The sequence below is a fragment of the Lithobates pipiens genome, unplaced genomic scaffold, assembly GCF_037356315.1.
Source record: "Lithobates pipiens isolate NorthernLeopardFrog02 unplaced genomic scaffold, aLitPip1_a1.2 Scaffold_27, whole genome shotgun sequence".
NCBI classification, from domain to species: Eukaryota; Metazoa; Chordata; class Amphibia; order Anura; family Ranidae; genus Lithobates; species Lithobates pipiens.
In genome coordinates, this window is record NW_027507788.1 from 106896951 (window position 1) to 106918089 (window position 21139).

Sequence of the window (21139 nt, forward strand, 5' to 3'; positions counted from 1 at the left end):
TATCCCGCTTACAATACCAAACAGCAGAGAGACAAGCCTCAAACCTTCTGGCACAAAGTCATTTGGAGTGATGAGACCAAAATGTAGCTTTTTGGCCACAACCATAACTACATTTGTAGAGAAGTCAACAAGGCCTATGATGAAAGATACACCATTCCTATTGTGAAACACGGAGGTGAATCGCTGATGTTTTGGGGATGTGTGAGCTACAAAGGCACAGGAAATTTGGTCAAAATTGATGACATGATGAATGCAGTATGTTATCAAAAAATACTGGAGGAACATTTGCATTCATCAGCCAGGAGGATGCGCATGGGACGTACTTGGACATTCCAATGTGACAATGATCCAAAACACAAGGCCAATTCGACCTGTCATTGGCTACAGGAGAATAAAGTGAAGGTTCTGGAGTGGCCATCAGAGTCTCCTGACCTCAATATCATTGAGCCACTCTGGGGGGATCTAAAACGTGCAGTTCATGTAAGACAGCCCAAGAATTTACAGGAACTGGAGGCTTTTTGCCAAGGGGAATGGGTAGTTTTACCATCTGAGAAGATAAAGAGCCTCATCCACAAATACACAAAAGACTTCAAGTTGTCATTAATGTTAAAGGGGGCAATACACGTGTAAACTTTTGATCAGGGTCATTTTGGGTAGTTTCTGTGGTGATTATGATTTAAAAAGAGTAAACACAGTTGATTGATAATAAATGGCTTCAGCCAAACACCAACCATGAGTGAAAGAAATGTTTTTGTGCTATCATTCATATTCTCTGAAAAATGGCCAAGAAATCATAAATTCTGCCAGGGTATGTAAACTGATGAGCACAACTGTATATATACAATGTATCTCCCAAGAGTGAGTACACCCCTCACATTTTTGTAAATATTTTATTATATCTTTTCATGTGACAAGACTGAAGAAATTACATTTTGCTACAATGTAAAGTAGTGAGTGTACAGCTTGTATAACAGTGTCAATTTGCTGTCCACTCAAAATAACTCAACACACAGCCATTAATGTCTAAACCACTGGCAACAAAAGTGAGTACACTCCTAAGTGAAAATATCAAAATTGGGCCCAATTAGTCATTTTCCCTCCCTGGTATCATGTGACTAGTTAGCGTTACAGAGTCTCAGGTGTGAATGGGGAGCACTGCATCAAACTGGTCTGCATAGCTGTTGTCCCAGAAGGCAGCCTCTTCTAAAGATGATGCACAAGAAAGCCCGCAAACAGTTTGCTAAAGACAAGCAGACTGAGGACATTGATTACTGGAACCATGCCCTATGGTCTGATGAGACCAAGATAAACCTATTTGATTCAAATGGCGTCAGGCGTGTGAAAAGTACAAAGTGTTTCTTGCCTACAGTCAAGCATGGTGGTGGGAGTGTCATGGTCTGGGGCTGCATGAGTGCTGATGGCACTGGGGAGCTTCATTGAGGTAACCATGAATGCCAACTTGTACTGTGACTGATGATCCCCTCCCTTTATGGACTGGGCCGCAGGGCAGTATTCAAACATGATAACGACCCCAAACACACCTCCAAGATGACCACTGCCTTGCTAAAGAAGCAGAGTGTAAAGGTGGTGGACTGGTCAAGCATGTCTCCAAACCTAAACCCTATTGAGCATCTGTGGGGCATATTCAAATGCAAGGTGGAGGAGCACAAGGTCTCTAACATCCACCAGCTCCATGATGCCATCATGGAGGAGTGAAATAGGACTCCAGTGGCAACCTGTGAAGCTCTGGTGAACTCCATGCCCATGAGGGTTAAGGCAGTGCTGGAAAATAATGGTGGCCACACAAAATATTGACACTTTGGGCCCAATTTGGATATTTCTATTAAGGGGTGTACTCACTCTTGTTACCGGCGGTTTAGACATAATGGCTGTGTGTGGAGTTATTTTGAGGGGACAGCAAATTTATTTATTATTTTTTTCACTGTTATACAAGCTAGACACTCACTACTTTACATTATGTATATATATATATATATATATATATATATATATATATATATATATATATATATATATATATATATATATATATATATATATATTTATATATTTGCGTTGCACTGATACCGATACTAGTATTGGTATTGGTGCCAATACCTAGCATTTGCATGAGTACTTGTACTCGTACAAATGCTCCAATGCCTTAAGCCTTGGTGTGGAGGTAGGGGCAGTTACAAGCACCAATCTCCCTGTATAGCTTTTCCTCCACTCCCTCCTGTGACTGTCAGGGAGATTGGTACTTGTATCTGCCCTCACCGCCACAACAATTAGTCCCGGCTGTCCCTGTCCCCCTCCATGCTTCCTGGGTCCTTCTCTGGGTCCCATCTGTGCTCCTCGTGTCCTGCTCCGGGTCCCCATCCATTTAATCTTTGGCTTCCCCTCTGTGTCATCCTCCAGGTCCCCCTGCATCCTCCCTGGCTCTCTGTGTTCTACTCCAGGTCCTGATCTATTTTGTCCTACGGGTCCCCCTCTGTGTCATTCTCATGGTCCCCCTGTGTCCTCCCCTGCTCTCCGTGTGCTCCCCCCCTCTGTCCTACTCCGGTCCCCCCATGTCCTGGATCTTTCTGACTCCTTCCTTTTCTGAATGTACAGAGTCACTGACTCTGTCCATTCATATGTGAGCATAGTAAACTGTGTTAACAATGTTTCAGTTTATGAATGGAGAGGAGCCGCTGTCTCCTGTCCATTCATTTTCAGTGCAGCTGGAGCTGCAGAGAAAGGGACTGGTGAATCTGTGCCCTTTGTTCCATTTCCCTGTCTCAAAGGGAATATATCAGGGGTCTGTTTCGACCCCTGATATCTCACCAAAGCGCCCCCCCCCCCAACAGGGCTGGTAAAAAACGAATAATAAAAAAAAAAAATTGTAATAAATATTTCAGTTAAAATTGTAAAAAAATAAAATAAACACTGACACCGTCCACTCACACACCCTCCCCACATCAAAAAAAGAAAGCATTGTAAAAAAAAAAAATAACAAAAAAATATACAATTTTAAAAAATAATAAAAAAATGGTAAAAAATAAAATTGTAAAAAAAATAAATAAACATAAAAAAACTACTGTCGCATGTTCCACTGTCAGATGACATTCAATACTTCTCTTAAAAAATAAAAATAAATATATATATATATATATATATTAATATTATATAGATATAGCTATACAAACACACACACGCACACAAACACACACCCACATGTTTTGCCTTGCATTTCTATTTTAAACTTACTGGATTGTTTTATAAGGTGGGGGTTCACATATCCTTTAAGTAAATTAAACCTTTTATATTATGATTTGTGCTGTAGTATCTTTTTAAAGTCAATAAACATGATTTAAACAGAAGATCTGTGCCAATAGTCATAATCCTTTTTCTAGTGAGGGTCATTGTGCTCACCAGTCAACTTAACTGTATGAAAAAATAGACTGAATAACTCATCAGTAGAGTATAAAATGGGAATAAAACAGAGCAGTGTGCAATGTAGTCTGAAGGTAAACTACAAAGAAGATACAGTTTTAACATAAAGAGCAGCTGAGAGAAGGGTATATTATTAGTGAGCAGAATGGAAGACTTGGAAAAGAGGTTTGACATACCAATATTAGCAGGGTGCATGGAATGTTAACATATGAGAATTCACATACAAGCCACAAAAAGAAAGAGCAAAACCTGACAGATGATTCCAGTAATGTTTCACAGTGGCTTATTTGGTCCATGGACAGACACTCTGGAAGAGCAAGTGATTTATTTGGAAAGAAGAAAAAAACTTTATAATATCCAATCCCAACCAATAATATTAAAATGGATTGACTGGTTATCCTTGCTAGCGGGCTGAAGAGATCAGTCTGGGTGCCAACCGAACTTCCTTGGAAAGTTTTATTTTTTTCCCAGAAGTGACCCAGAGAAAATGAACATCGTGTTCATTCTACCTTTTACTTTGGCCAATAGGGTCCGTCTGAGCAATCGAAGCTTGACCCAGAATATAATTTGTGATTGAACATTTTTACCACCCCATTTGCACATACCTTTTTGTACATCAGTCAGGTGAGTCCTATTGTTTTGAAATATTACCATTGGATTCAAAGACACATCTAATTTGGGGCAACTGTTTTTTTAGTTTAATTAATTTTATTATTGTATTTACATATATCTAAAGTAGTTTACATTGTCACCTAGATCTTTGAATATCAGGTGTAAGTTGTCAATGCACTTATCAGAACCAATTACTCACTTGCACTGTTAAAACTAGAACCAACCCTTCACTAAGTAACTAAATAGCACTATTTAAATATATATACACACACACACACACACATACATACAGTATATATATATATATATATATATATATATATATATATATATATATATGTATATGTATATATATATATATATATATATATATATATATATATATATATGTATATATATATATATATATATATATATATATATATATATGTATATATATATTTTTTTTAGGAAAATACATTTTCTGAAAATATTACAAACGTTTGTACCATTGCCGTTTTATTTTCTCCCAAATTGAACTTAATTTTGGAAAAAGAGCTGCTGTAGGTAAAATGGATAATGGCTCATTTTTCTATAAATTATGCTTGGCTGCGTATTGTATTTTTTATTGGCCCTTGTCACATTTTATGATATGTAATACAGCCTGCATCCGTAAAAGGAAAGATACTTGGCTACTCTGCAGGCAAAAGGGGAATATAAACTGTAGTAAATTATATGATGAACATGTTGGTTTGAAAAAAAAAAAAAAAAAGTATAAAGATTGATGTCAACCATCTGCAGTATAGTGTAATCTCTTACAAACTTTTTATTCAAAAGAAAAACAACAGGTACTACCAAAGACAGTAAATTACTGGATGCAATAATATATAGTTAAGTAATACAAATAAAAAAGTTTTTTTTATTTGAAGTGCATTTACAAGATTATTTTGGAGGTTTAGTTTGCAGACTATGTTGAGCCCTAAAAAAAGGAATTTTTATATTATTATGTATTCGATTTATACACTATAGTAAGATAAAAGACGGGAGGTTTCTGTAATGTATTCTTTTCTGAAATATAAATCTAATAATAATACGTTTGCATTGCTAAATGTTGAACATGATAAGTGAATACAGTTTTGGACCTAATGATGCCTTGCTGCTATCATTTGAGCTAAATGGTTGAACAATATTACTGTTAAACTGTAAAAAAAAAATTCACTTTGAAAAGTTTAGAACTGGGGTGTGGTGCCCATAGTCTTAAAGAGATAGTTGGTAGCCTCATCCTCATTATTAAATATGGAAAAACAGAGAGGGGCAAAATTAACATGGACTACTCCAATTATAGATAACCATGTATAACCCAACGGAATCGAGGACTGTCTTGATACCCAAAATTACAAACAAAGTATACATACAAAAGAGGTTTTATTTATTAAAGAAATTAGAAAAATATGTTGATTTTAAAAGCAATTATAGCCATTTTACAGTTGCTATATTAAACAACAGCAAATTAATAGTACCCGGCCACCAAAGGGGGGGGGGGGCCTAAGGGTATAGCAGCTTATGTCCAAGTAAATGAATTGTCTCAACTAGTTTCGCAACAATGGTCACTTCTTCAGGAGATCTCTTGGTACATATCTAAAATTGAATGACATATGTTTACAACATTGACAAGATATATCAATAAATAATAAGAATGATTAGAAATCTAGTAAGGTCAAGAATATGGAGTATTTTTACATATTTAAATTCGTTACAAAAGAGTGGCTCGCCGCTGGGGCTCCCAGAAAAGAGGGCCACAACATAGGCATGGGTGGCTCCCAAAAAACAAAGAGATTTCCAGGTCTACCACCCCCCGGGGCAGACACGGGAGGCACATACTGCAAAGCAGGCTATAAAAATAAATAAAAATGAATATAAAGATGGAGTTATAGATATAACGATATGCTGTTATTGATCAGGTAAGGAAAAAAAAAAGTCCATGTTAATTTTGCCCCTCTCTGTTTTTCACTTTGAAAGGTGTCAGTACATGACTCCCATCTTAATGATTGGCCCTGAGCACCTCTGCTTTGAACCCTGTGCACAAAGTTCCCTGCATTGCCCATGCACTGATTTTTGAAAAGATGAAGCAGTTGTCAGCAGCATACTAAAAGGTCCAGTCTTTGTCATGTACAATAGTATATGCGATGGAAAGGCATGCTGATATCTTTGGGAGACTCTAGAAGCATTTTGGTGGGCCTTCCAGTGAAATGGGAGATACTGTATGTGGGGAGATTAATGGCTGCTCTTAGGCAATACTGTTTTTTTTACTAGGGTTTCATTTTAACTTTAAGCTGAATTATTCACTTTAAAACTATATCAAATACATGTCAGAACATATACTGTATACTGAATGTAATATGTTTTTAATTATTTAGCACAGAAATAATCTTTTGACATACACAAATTAAACATAAAATATGTATTTGTTCCATGGTCAAAAGGCATAATTTTTTATGCAAAATTATACATTTATAAAGACTAGAATTTCTATCCTATACAACTCTTACAATATATTTATTTATTTATTTATTTATTTTTTAAGCCAGTCATCAATGTATTTTTATTATGGAACATGAACACCTTCAAAAATAAGTTTTTATTTAGAGACCCTGGCACTAGACCACGTTGATTTCAACAACAACCGTTACACAATATTTTGTGAACATTTAAAGGATTTTTTTTATTTTTATTGGAAAGCTTTTATTGAGAGTTTCCAGAGTACAAATACTGTCATACAAGGCTTCAGGTACAAAAGGTATAGATATTTGAAATGATAACATATAGCATTAGTATTACATTTGAAAGCTTAATAAAATCAACGTAGACCAAGTACAAGGTGTAGTGACAGCACTATGCATCCTACCGAGTTCTCCCTTATGCCACGTACACATGACTGGACTTCTTGACAGCAAATTTCCGATGGAATGAGTCCGTCGGACAATTCAAACATGTGTGGGCTCCATCGGACCTTTGCTTGCCAAAATTCCGGTGTACTTTAGAAATAGAACATGTTTTCAATTTTCCCACCGGAACCCCGCCGGACCAAGAAATCCATTCGTGTGTATGCTAGTCCGACAGACAAAAACGAACGCTAGGGCAGCTATTGGCTACTGGCTATGAACTTCCTTATTCTAGTCCAGTCATACGTGATCATGTTTGAATCTGTCGGACTTTGGTGTGATTGTGTGTGGCCAAGTCCGTAGATTTGCAAAGTCCGTCGGAACTCCACCGAAAGTCCGCCGGAAAGACTGTCGGACCTAGTCCCTCGAAAAGTTTGGTCGTTTGTATGTGGCATAAGAGGGACACCAACAGGAATTTATAGGGGTCTACTCTTTACTAGATGTAGTACACAAGAAGCACAAGCCTGGCATATACAGCCAACATTTAAAGTATTTTAGACATGTAAAAGTCTCCCTTGTGTAGATGTCTAAAAGCCCAGGAATTACGCTGGCTGCTACCATCTTGGATGGGGGGTCAGTAGCCCCAGCAGCCTTATAGCAGTCACTTAAATGACCCCTATACTCCTCCCTCTGCAGCTACATAAAATGTAAAGAACTTAAGTAAAGGGAAGTGCAGAGCACTAGGCCAGGACAGAGTATTTATATACTGCCAAAAGAGGAGAGGGTTATGACATCCAAGGAAGGAAAGGGCAGTGCTAGAGAATTGACTTTTCTTGCAACAGTCAAATGTTGTAGCAAGTTCAAAGCCACATTGCAAGTTCAGAAAACATCATCTTTAATGGAAAGAAAAAACACTGCAAGCAAACATTGAAAATACTTGATTTTTTTGTGCCTCTAATTGCAATTTTTAAGTTGGTGACAGGGTCTCTTTACACATTCTTCCTGTCTGACTGTTTGGAATGGTAACATGATCATTGTTGTGAATATCAGATCTTCTCTATTTTTACTACAGTATATCCGGCACCTGCAGGAGTGTTATATATCGAAGATAATTCAAGACCATGGAATTGTTAGATCAGATTTACCCGGATTACCATTTTAGAAACATTTCCAGCAATAATACAAACCAAGAAACTTTCTTAGATATATCTAACAATGATTTGATCGGAACATCAGTAATTGGCATCTTGCTGTCCTTAATGTTTGTTGCTGGTGTGGTTGGCAACTTTTATACTCTAGTGGTAATTTGTATCTCAATGACAACATTCACATCAATGTACAGCCACATACTTAATTTGGCATTGGCTGATTTGTTATATCTTTCAACCATCCCATTTATTGTCCACAACAGCTTTGTAAAGGACTGGTACTTTGGAGAGGTTGGCTGTAGGGTTCTGTTGAGCCTGGACCTTCTGACCATGCATGCCAGCATTTTCATCTTGACAGCAATGAGCACTGAGCGATATATTGCAGTGAGTAAACCTTTTAATACTGTTCGAGGGTCAAAGAGATATCGCAAATGCCTGGCCTTTGCAATCTGGGTGTTGTCCTTCCTTTTGACATTACCCATGATGCTGATGATACATCAAGAAGAAAGGATTCTTGACAATGGTACAGTCCGGAAATTATGTACCCCCACATGGAGCGATGAACAATATAAGATATATCTTACAGTGCTGTTCACTACAAGCATCCTTGCTCCTGGGGTAATTATTGGCTATTTATATACCAAACTGGCAAGAGCTTATTGGATATCTCAAACCAAAAGCCTTCTAAATAAGGAGCTGCCGAGATCTCCAAAGCAAAAAGTGATACTGATGATCTTCATTATTGTGCTTGCTTTCTGGGCTTGTTTCCTCCCATTCTGGATATGGCAGCTAGTACCTCTCTACAGCAATGAAGAGCTGAGGTTGTCTGTACAAACTGAGATCTATGTGAATAGTCTGGTGACTTGTCTAACCTACGGCAACAGCTGCATCAACCCATTTCTGTACACTTTACTAAGCAGAAATTACAAGGAATATCTTCGCAATAGGCAAAGGGGAGGACACGGATCCCTGAGCCTTAAGGGTGGAACAGGCTACCCGGACAATCCTACCAAAAGATCCTTGTCTGGAGGAAGCAACCAGGGTACAGAGACTGTTACATTAAGCAATGCAAAGCTGGCAGTAAAAGCAAAGCATTCAGTTTGAACAGGAGGTAAGGGTTTTCAATGTATTTTGTAATGTACTGTAGACAATTACTTACCAAGTACCCCTAAGGATGTATCTTGATCTCTACCCCATTTAAATGTCTGAATTCTTTCCAAGTAATCTTTTGAGCTTTTAAAATGTTTTTATTATTAATATTACTATACAGGATTTATATAGCGCCAACAGTTTACGCATCCCTCAACAAAATGAAGGCAGACATTACAGTTTACATTTTGGTACAAGAGGAATCAGAGGGCCCTGCTCATTAGAGCTTACAATCCAAAAGGGAGGGTCAATGGATACAAAAGATAAAACCTGTGGGGGATGAGCTGATGGAGGAAGTAAAACAGTGTATACGTTAGAAGCAGGCCAGGCTTATTCAAAGAGAGGGGTTTTCAGGGACCGTCTAAAGATGGATAGATTAGGGGACAGTTGGACAGATTGGGGAAGGGAGTTCCAAAGGATGGGAGAAGCTCTGGAGAAATCCTGGACGCGAGCATGGGAGGAGGTGACAAGTGAGCTAGAGAGCAGGAGGTCTTGGGGTGACCAAAGAGAGTGGCTTGGTTGGTAGTTTGGGACTAGGTTATTGATGTAGCTGGAGGCAGAGTTATGGATGGCTTTGTAAATTATTGGTCATACTTTGAATTTTATTTGTTGGGTGAGTGGAAGCCCACGAGGGATTGACAGAGAGGAGTGGAGGACACTGAATTGTTGGTAAAGTGGAAGAGTCTTGCAGCGGTATTCATTATGGACTAAAGGGGGGATAGCTATGTAAAGGTAATCCAATGAGAAGGGAGTTGCAGTAGTCAAGGCGAGGGATAACCAGGGAGTGAATTAAGGCTTGGTGGTGTCATTATTAAAAAGGGGCATATTCTAGAAATGTTGTGGAGGCTAAGGTGGCATGATTTTCACAGGGTAAATATAACAATATAAAATATGAAATAAGTAAATATAACAATCCCACTTTGTTTTGTACAAAATATTAAATATTTGTTAAACTTTCAATCTAGTAAAACAAGTTTAATTTGAAAAGTAGGCAACTTACTGAATCTGTCAAAAGTACCTCTGGAAGTACAGGCTCTGTATGTTGATGGCCCCTATTTTACATTATACCAGGGCTTGCCGGACACCCTATATTACAAGGTCACTTACTGAATATGCTTGACAGAAGGTCTAAGAGTGCACTTACACTGGCTTTTTCAGCTGTGCCTGAGCATAGGTCACCCCCTTGGTCCAGTTTGTTTGTGTGGTGTGAGTACCCCAAACGGTGCCTGGGACCACTTGGAAATGGTGGTCCTAGGCATGGTTGACTTCTGGTTCAGTACAGTTCGCTCTAGTGAGAGTGCTTACCTTGCCTGAGCACAGAACTCTCCATAGATCACAGAAGCAGGGAATCACTGTGGTCTGGTTGGCAGAGGTGATGATGTAAGTGTACCGGGGAATAGTTGCTAATAGCCCAGTGTGGGTGCAGGTCAACGGTTGAGTGTGTGGAGGGCAGTCAAACTCTGGCATAGTTCCCAACCATGTCCGTTGTGAGTGCACCCTAATAGGAGAGGGTTTACCATATTTTGCAGTTTGCATGAAACAGGTCAGTATGTGAGGTTAGACAAAATAATCTCTAAGGCCCCTTCCACATGAGGCAGACTCCATTGAAGTCTACCAATCCTTCTCTGAGCAGGTGGACAGCTGGTTCGTGTCCGCTCCGCTTATGCAGAGCAGACACAGACACAGTCCACTCTCCTCTATGGGCAGGATGTAAATTGACCGCCTGCCTCTTTACACCCGACTGCCATCTTATCTGATCAACCAGACAGATGGGAAAGGGATCGGATGTCGGCGGGTGTCAACAGACACATGTCCATTGACACCCGCCACTCCATGGAGGAGACTGGCGTGCCTGATCGGTCTGTTGGTGTGAAAGGGGCCTAACTGTTATGACTGTTTAGAATATAGGGAAATACATTTATTTATTTGATTATTAACCTAATCACGGCTATTCTAGAGTAACATTAATGTTGCTGAGATGCACTGGGCAGCTGAGATATTCCTCATTTGTCTATTGGTGGGCTGATTGTTCTTCTGAACAGGGCCGAATACCATAAGTCATTCATGACCTAGTGCTTATGGAAGAAGAATGAGAGCAGCAGCATCAAATAAAACATACCATGTACGTTTCATTGTAATAAATCCTGTTGTAGAAAGAGCTACTGAGAAGAGCTGGCAGACTCTCTATAACACAAATACCCTGTAGCCATCTCCGTTCTCTGCAGTCTCCTCATGGGGGAAGGCCGAGTTCAACAGTATCTCTGCCTATAAAGCAAGCAGCATGCTGTCTCTAGTGTTTTGACTTTCTTCACAACAGTACTCATGCATTAGCGCTGATGACAAAAGGAATAAAATCTCTCCCTCAATCACCTGTGTCTGGGGTAGTGGGCTTGGAACAAGTTCTTCTTTTCATTTTGGTAAAACATTTTTCTAGTTCATCTATGCTGATGTGAAAGTCCAAGAAAACAGCTATACATGGTTAAAATACATATGTTTACTGTTTTACCTACCAAATTATTTGTAATTTTGGCCAGCCTTTCATGGTGATACACACACCCCTGCTAGTCAATACGTTAAGGTTGCCACCTCATCCCTTTAAACCCGAACACATATGAATTACACAGATTCTGAGGCTAATTTAATGCAGATAAGGCACCAAGTGAGTTTAATTACCACCTTAATCAACCACAGAACCTGTGTAATCAATATGTGTTCGGGTTTAAAGGGATGAGGTAGCAACTCTACAATACATGCACACTGCTACCTCCTGGATTGCTTCTCTCCCGATAAAAGTCAAGAAATTGTAGAAGCTGCTTGAAGCAGGCTGATGCAGCCTAGAAGAAAATTGAATGAAGGTCAGAAGAAGGTCAATTGCCTCTCAAATGCACCTTTCAATGAGCTGTAGATGATCCCAGAGGCATTACAATGTGATTTCAAATGCAAGCAGAATGCGCAACACAAGCCCAAAGCTTTTTAACATAGGTTCCCGGGTCAGCTCAGAAAATACTACTTGTGTAGGGTAGGGCAAAGAGGTGACCAGTTGTAACTTCCAATATGGCCACTAGATGTTCCCATTGCCATATGTCAGGAAAGGCTCAGGAGTTGTTAAAGTGGTTGTAAACCTCAGACATGAACTATGAAAAAAGCATATCCCTCTGTAGTGTATACTTGTCTCAATTAAGAGCACTAAGTGCCATTTCTGTTTGCTGCTTTGTTCCTCTGCTCTCAGCATGAGTCACTTCTGACAGGGACCTCCAGCAGATTGACAGCCTCAGCTCTGTTCCTGTGTGCTGTGTGGATGGTGGTGTGTATGGTGTGAACAGGACACATAGAAAACAATTGTTTTCTTTGTGTCCCTGCAGACTGTACATAATAATAATGCACATCTCTGCACATGGCATCAACAAGTCTACACAATTTTCCATTGGTTTTTATGTACGTATGGTGTAAATAATGCCAAAATCTTCCAGTGAGGATTCATGTTGTGATGACAAGTGTTTCAGCAGATATTTATCTCTTTTTAAGCCCCCATTGCCCCAAGGGCTAACAGTGGAAAAGTTAGGCTTCTGCTATAGAAGTAGAATTATGTATTAGCTGGCTAAAAGAATAATGGTGCTGGGGGATATTAAGGGTGTATGGGGGAAAAACAATGCTTAGGGGGGATCTGAGGTGTATAGGATGTAGCAATGCTTGGGGTAACTTGGGTGACTATAGTGCTAGATGTATCAGGGGGGGTATCTGGGTTGTAGAGGGGTCAGAGTGCTGGGGGGATACCTGGGTTGTAGAGGGGTCAGAGTGCTGGGGGGTTATCTGGGATGTAGAGGGGTCAGAGTGCTGGGGGGGTATCTGGGATGTAGAGGGGGTCACAGTGCTAGGGGGATATCTGGGATTTAGAGGGGTCAGAGTGCTGGGGGGGGATATCTGTGGTGTAGAGGGGTCAGAGTACTGAGGGGATATCTAGGGTGTAGAGGGGTCAGAGTGCTTGGGGATATCTGGAGTGTAGAGGGGGGTCACAGTGCTAGGGGGATATCTGGGATGTAGAGGGGTCAGAGTGCTTGGGGATATCTGGGGTGTAGAGGGGGTCACAGTGCTAGGGGGATATCTGGGATGTAGAGGGGTCAGAGTGCTGGGAGATATCTGTGGTGTAGAATTGTCAGAGTGGTTGGGGATATCTGGGGTGTAGAGGGGTTAGAGTGCTTGGGGAATATCTGGGGTGTAGATGGGTTAGAGTGCTTGGAGATATCTGGGGTGTAGAGGGGTCAGAGTGCTTGGGGGATATCTGGGACGTAGAGGGGTCAGAGTGCTGGGGGATATCTGGGGAGTAGAGGGATCAGAGTGCTTGGGTGATATCTGGGATGTAGAGGGGTCAGAGTGCTGGGGGGATATCTGGGGTGTAGAGGGATCAGAGTGCTGGGGGATATCTGTGGTGTAGAATTGTCAGAGTGGTTGGGGATATCTGGGGTGTAGAGGGGTTAGAGTGCTTGGGGAATATCTGGGGTGTAGAGGGGTTAGAGTGCTTGGAGATATCTGGGGTGTAGAGGGGTCAGAGTGCTTGGGGGATATCTGGGACGTAGAGGGGTCAGAGTGCTGGGGGATATCTGGGGAGTAGATGGATCAGAGTGCTTGGGTGATATCTGGGATGTAGAGGGGTCAGAGTGCTGGGGGGATATCTGGGGTGTAGAGGGGTCAGCGTTTTGGGGGGGGTATTTGGGATGTAGAGGGGTCAGAGTGCTAGTGGGATATCTGGGATGTAGAGGGGTCAGATACTGGGGGCGATATCTGTGGTGTAGAGGGGTCAGAGTACTGGGAGGATATCTGGGTTGTAGAGGGGTCAGAGTGCTTGAGGGATATCTGGGGTGTAGAGGGGTCAGAGAGCCGGGCGGATATCTGGGGTGTAGAGGGGTCAGAGGGGTTCCTGGGATATCTAGGGTGTAGAGGGGCCATAGTGCTGGGGAGGTATCAATATAGCAGATATATTTTATGCACAGAACAGCTTTGTTACTTTATGTTTGTAGTATTTTCCCACTGTTTCTTTGCTGTACAGAATGATTGTTAATGTAGTTAAAGCGGAGCTCCACCCAAAAGGGGAAGCTCTGCTTGTCTGCCTCCTACCTACTTGATGCCTTTCAAACCTGCACTGTCTCCATTGTAGGGGCCCCAGAGCATTACTTTGCCTAGGGGCCCATGATGCTATTAAGATGACCCTGGCTCCAAACACATCCCATACTGCATTACTACATGTACTGCATGGCCAAAAGAGCCCCAGATAACATAACTGAATGTCCAGAAGCACCCCAACATCCCACATCCCCACACAGGCTAAAGTTACACTTAAAAATGCACTTTTCCGACTTAAACACAAATTCCACTTAAGAACATACCTACAGTCCCTATTGTGTTCGTAACCCAGGGACCACCTGGATGTACAGGATGGGATTTGCATGGAGATCTGTGCAGTTCTGTTCAGCCGGCCACCTGTCATTAATCTAAACAGGCATCCCGGTCTTAGTCCATAGGGTTTAATATTGAGTTGGCTCACCCTATGTAGCTATAATAGCTTCAACTCTTCTGGGAAGGCCATCCACAAGGTTCAGGAGTGTGTCTATGAGAATGCTTGACCATTCTTTCAGAACTTCATCCAGAACAGCAGGATCACCCGGGTTTTTTGCAGAACTAAAAAAACAAATCTCATAGTGACTGAGTGAGTATGAATGTAATACACCATTTATTTGTAGCGCCGGCTCCTGAAGAGCATGCACTATGTATTTTTTAAATTTAATGTTACACCAAAACTGCAGTTTGGTTTGGGTTTAATTACTCCAAATTTTGACCTCAGCATCAGTCTGACTAGACTACAGGATGTTCTGCCTAGCCACGGAGGGCGCTGTCACTTCTGGCAGGTATGGAAACACAGTCTGGTTGGGTGCTTTAAGGTTACTTTCTCTCAGAGCCAGCCTAGTGGGAGTGTCACTCTTGCTGTGTTTTCTGGGAGAGGGTACTTAAAGCGGTTGTAAACCATTACAAACCACTTTGACCTACAGGTAAGCCTAGATTAAGGCTTACCTGTAGGTCCAAGAAATATCTCCTAAACCTACACGGTTTAGGAAATATTTCGTAAAAGACAGTGACAGCTGTCTACGGCGCATGCACCGTAGACAGCGGCATGCAGGCTCACTATTGCCGTTAGCAGCATTCCACTGCTAATGGCGATATGCCGTTAGTGGCGGCTCCCGTGCACATGCGCGGGAGTGACTTCATTGCTGCTCCGGCGCTGTGAGTGGCCAGAGCAGCGATACCCGGAAGAAGATGGACGCTCCGGACTACAGGGGACAGCGGTGACATCGCTAGCTCCTGTGTCAGGTAAGTGACACATGATGGGCTACTATGCGATGCATAGTAGCCCATTATGCTTTACCTTTGCAGGGAGACAAAGAGGAAGTAAGCCTATCAGGGTTTACTTCCTCTTTAAGATGCAGATGTCATGTGTTTCAGGGTTCCGGTCCAGAAGTATGTTCTGACCACCTGGTCCTCCTGACCAGCCCCCAGGACGTCTATGGCCTGGGGTGCGGATCCCTCCGATTTTACGTCTCGGGGCTGGCTAGCCCGAGGCAAGGAAACTAAAGAAAGGATTTGGAGGTGGTCCAGTGTCGTCTCAGGTTGTGGAGAGGCCCAGCAAGTGTGAAGTTATCCAGGGGAGGCCTCTTCAGGAGAAGGCCATGCATGAATTGGATTCTCAGTAAGAGCCTGGAAAAGCTGAAGGACCCAAGTGAATCCAATCTTGTGCGGTATTGCCGGACCGGCTGTAAGATACTGGGTACAGCACGAGCGTTCTACAAGTGTTCACGTTTCCTTACACGTGTTCTATCGCAAAGTCTGTGGCAGAGACTTATTCCTACATGTTCTATAGCAAAGTCTGTGGCAGAGACTTGTTCCTGATTTAAGCCTCCTGTTGGCTGCTAGGCCTGGTGAGAGAAGGACTATTCAACTAGGGTGAGACTTTACTCAAAGTAAGAAAGTTCTTTATTGCTGATGTAGCGCCGGCTCCTGAAGAGCAAGAGCTATATGTTTTGAAAGTTAATGTTACACCTGAACTGCAGTTTGGTTTGGGTATAATTGTTCCAAATTTGGACCTCAGCATCAGTCTGACTGGACTATGGGGTGTTCGGCCTGGCCATAGGGGGCACTGTCTCTTCTGGCAGGCATGGAACCACAATCTGGTTGGGTGCTTTAAGGTTACTTTCTCTCGGAGCCCGTCCAGTGGGAGTGTCATTCTTGCTGTGCTTTCTGGGAGAGGGTACTTAAGATGCGGACGTCACGTGGTTCGGGGTTCCGGTCCAGAAGTATGTTCTGACTCCATGGTCCTGGTCCTCCTGACCAGCCCCCAGGAAGGCTATGGCCTGGGGTGCAGATCCACCCAACTTTATGTCTCAAGGCTGGCTAGCCGGATAACAAGGAATCTAAAGAAAGGATTCCTAGGTGGTCCGGTGCCGTCTCCGGTCATGGAGAGGCCCAGCAACTTCGTAGCTATCCAGGGGAGGACTCTTCAGAAGAAGGCCACGTATGGGTTGACTTTTTAGCAAGAGCCTGCAAATAAGAATCCCTTTATGCGGATCTGTCGTCAGTCTCTAAAGTCACTGGGCCATCTACCACGGGAAACCCCTAGACGTAAATCGAGGAGAAAAGGGTAACGGCAAGCCCAATCAAACCAGCAGCTCCTTCGGGGGTTAGTGGTTCACTGACTTTGACATTAACAGTAACTGGACTTTTCCCCTAAACCATCTAATCCTATACTGAGAGACTGTTCGTTAACTACGTTTTTTTTTTTTTTGCAAACAAAAATCCCTTTAAGCAGATCTGTCGTCAGTCTCTATAGGGCATCTACCACGGGAAACCCCTAGACGCATATGAGGAGCAGAAGGTAACGGTAAGCCCAATAAAATCAGCCGCTCCTTCGGGGATCAGTGCTACATATTGATAGCCTTTAATGATGTGGGTCGACACCTTAAATGACTGCCCACAGTATAATACAGGGGTTATGGCAGCAGCTAGCTGCTATAACCCCAGAATCATTTTCTACTGTGGGTGATTTGGCATTTGATAAAAGTGGTTTCCGGCAGCGGAGTCCCCATGGGACCACTTTTAGAGGCGGGGGGAGAGGTGCCCCCCCCATCCCCCTTGCCTCCGCTTTCCGGTTGGGTTTACTGGCATCATTGGTAAACCCAGGAACGATCCGATCCATTGGATGGATAGGCAGGAAGTTGAGTGAGGGCAAAATGGCCCCCACTTGGCTCTATGCCCTTGGAGGACTGGAACGACCTCTGATGTCACTTCCGGTTTTCGGGCCTAAAATTTTTTTTTTTCTTTTGCTTTTAAAGGTAAATGAAAGATCTGGGGTCTTTTTGAACCCAGATCTCTCAATAAAGAGGCCTTTTCATGTTTATTTCTATAACAAGAGATATTTACATTCCTGATAATATGAATAAAGGTGATCAAAAAAAAAACATAAAGAGACTGTAATAAAAAAAAAAAAAAATGTTAAAAGTAATTAAATAAGAAAATAAAAGTTACGTGTCCAATCCCTCCGTGCTTACGCGCAGAAGCGAACACATATGTAAGTCGCACCCACATATGTAAACAGTGTTCAAATCCCACATGTGAAGTATCGTCGCAATCATTAGAGCGAGAAAAATAATTCTAGCACAAGTCCTTCTCTATAACTCTAAACAGGTAAACTGTAATAATTTTGAAGCGACGCCTATGGAGATCTGTAAGTACCATAGTTTTTTTGCCATTCCACGAGCGTGCGCAATTTTAAAGCATAATATGTTGGGTGTCTATTTACTTGACATAACATCATCGTTTACATCATACAAAAAAATTGGGCTAACTTTTTTATTTTTTTTATTTATTAAAATGTATTTTTCCCAAAACAATTGCGTTTGAAAGACCACTGCGGAAATACAGTGTGGCAAAATATTGCAACAATTGTCATTTTGTTCTCTAGGGTCTCTTCTAAAAAAAAAAAAATATATATATATATATATATAATGTAAACAAAAAAAATCCAGAAAAGGCCTGGTCAGCAAGTGGTTAATAGTGTGGAGTGTGTTTTGTGAACTATAAGAATTTTAAATGCCATACAAAGTGTTTGCCATTTGAAGGATGTTTGCCTTTTTCATGTCTGGTATGTCTAGAAATGATTAGGCAATATTGTATTGTTCTTGAGCTGGTCAGTAATATTTATTTCTTCCTACGTTTAGGTATGGCGAGCCCACTACTGACTGAGCCTCTGGAATTCATCAGACAATCTTCTACAGTAAATCTTTCACAGGAGGAAGTCAAACAGTCTTTGTATAACCAACCAGCGGGGACAAAGAACACCTCGAGATCAACATAAAAGTGACTGTCTAACAAAATATATTAAAGCGGAACTTTACCTTATAATAAAACATTTGCGAGCAGGCAGGCTTTTATTGCAGAGGAGACGTGCTATGTTTCTTCTGCAATAAAACCTTCCTACCTCTCAATATTCCTAAAAATATACACTGAGCCGTGTCCGTTCCCAGCAGACCTTGGCTTTAGGATGAATTAAAGCATATGTAAAGGAAACCTTTTTTATTTTTTTTTGTTTTGGATAAAATCAAGCTTTTATTACTGTCTGTGTCCCCACAGAAGATATTCATCCCCGTATTTGTACTGGTGACCACAGTTACTGAAACTGAAAATGATGGGAAATCCAAAATGAAAGGCTTGTCCCCAGAAAAGGGATATATCTCCATTGTAAGGAGGATAATTCCACTGATTCTGGGAGATTGTCTCTTACTTCCTGTTGTGTCTCCGACACAGGAAGTAAGAGAAAATCTCCCCAACAGTACGCAAGTAGCACACAAATAATTTGGGTATACATATACTTTAACCACTTCAGCCCCGGAAAGTCCACTTCCTAACCAGGCCATTTTTTGCGTCCGGCACAGCGTCTCTTTAACTAACAATTGTGCGGTCATGCAACGTTGTTCGCAAACAAAATTTTATCAGATTTTTCCCACAAATAGAGCTTTTTATTTGATCACCTCTGCGGTTTTTATTTTTTGCACTATAAACAAAAAAAAAAACGACAATTTACAAAAAAAAATTTTTTTACTTTTTGCTATAATAAATATCCCTCAAAAAAATGTAAAAAACGAATTTCTTCATCAGTTTAGGCCAATATGTATTCTTCTACATATTTTTGGTAAAAAAAATCGCAATAAGCGTATATTGATTGGTTTGTGCAAAGTTATAGCGTCTACAAAATAGGGGGTATATTTATGTTCATTTTTTTTTACTAGTAATGGCGGTGATCAGTGATTTTTAGTGGGACTGCGACATAGCAGCGGACAGATCGGACACTTTTTTGGAACCATTAACATTTATACAGCAATCAGTGCTATAAAATGTACTGCTGACTGTATAAATGACTTTGACAGGGAAGGGGTTAACACTAAGGGGTGATCAAATGTGTTCCCTGGGAGGTGATTCTAACAGTGGGGGGATGGGGCTGACTGGAGGAGGATAAAGATTGCTGTTCCTGATCACTAGGAACAGCAGATCTCTCTCTCTCCTCCCCTGTCAGAATGGGGATCTGTCTGTTTACATTGACAGATCCATATTCTGGATCCCTGTGGAGCGATCGTGGGTGGCCGGCAGACATTGCGGCCGCCGGCAACGAGCATCGGCTCCAGCATCACGCCTCACACAGCTCTTAAAGCGGCTGACATACACCTACACCGATGGCGGCTGGTCGGCAACAGGTTAAAGTGGAAATAACCCTTTCATGACTAAGCCTATTTTTGGAATTTGGTGTTTACAAGTTAAAATCCATATTTTTTGCTAGAAAATTACTTGGAACCCCCAAACATTATATATTTTTTTTTAGCAGAGGCTCTAGAGAATAAAACGGCGATTGTTGCAATATTTTATGTCACACGGTATTTGCGCAGTGGTGTTTTAAACGCAACTTTTTGGCAAAAGGGACACTTTCATGAATAAAAAAAAAACAAAACAGTAAAATTAGCCCAATTTTTTTGCGTAATGTGAAAGATAATGTTACGCCGAGTAAATAGATACCAAACATGTCACACTTTATAATTGCACGCACTTGTAGATTGACGACAAAGTACGGTACCTAAAAATCTCAATAGGCGACGCTTTAAAAAAAAATTACGGTTACCAGGTTAGCGTTACAGAGGAGGTCTACTGCTAGAATTATTGCTCTTGCTCTGACGATCGCGGCGATACCTTACATGTGTGATTTGAACACCGTTTACATACGCGGGCGCGACTTCCGTATGCGTTTTCTTTGCTTCGCGAGCTCGCGGGGACGGCGGGCGCTTTGAAATTTTTTTTTAATTTTTTTATTTATTTTATTTATTTTAAAACGACTAAATTGTTTTAAAAAAAAAACAAATAATTTGATCACTTTTATTGCTGTCACAAGGAATGTAAACATCCCTTGTGACAGTAATAGGTGGTGACAGGTACTCTTTATGGAGGGATCGGGGGTCTAAAAGACCCCCCACCCCTCCTTTACACTTCAATGTATTCAGATCGCCGAAAACGGCGATTCTGAATACCGGATATTTTTTTTAAACCGGCGCCATTGGCAGCCGAGTAAACGGGAAGTGACGTCGCTTCCGTGTTTACGATGAGGAGACTGGAACGAAGCCGATTACGGCTTCGTTCCAGTTCCTCCGCAGCAGCCGGAGGCGTCGGACCACTGATCGGTGCTCCCGATCGAGCGGGAGCACCGGTAACAGCGGCGAGAGGCGGCGAGAGGGGGGGACGTCCCCTCCCGCTCCTCCGGCATAACAGCCGAGCGGCTTTTAGCCGCATCGGTTGTTATGGCTGGAAAGCCAATCGCCCGCTGAACAAAACGGCACCGGGATGATGCCTGCA

The 21139-nt window shown here is 41.6% G+C and overlaps 1 protein-coding gene across 1 annotated transcript; it reads left to right on the plus strand.

The window, feature by feature from the left end:
* Positions 1 to 3674: 3674 nt before the first annotated feature.
* Positions 3675 to 20254, plus strand: LOC143934054 (urotensin-2 receptor-like). Its single transcript, XM_077457322.1, has 3 exons — positions 3675 to 4059; positions 7981 to 9167; positions 18466 to 20254. The coding sequence occupies exon 2, from the start codon at positions 8030 to 8032 to the stop codon at positions 9158 to 9160; it is 1131 nt and encodes a 376-aa protein (XP_077313448.1). The 5' UTR covers positions 3675 to 4059; positions 7981 to 8029; the 3' UTR covers positions 9161 to 9167; positions 18466 to 20254.
* Positions 20255 to 21139: the final 885 nt, after the last annotated feature.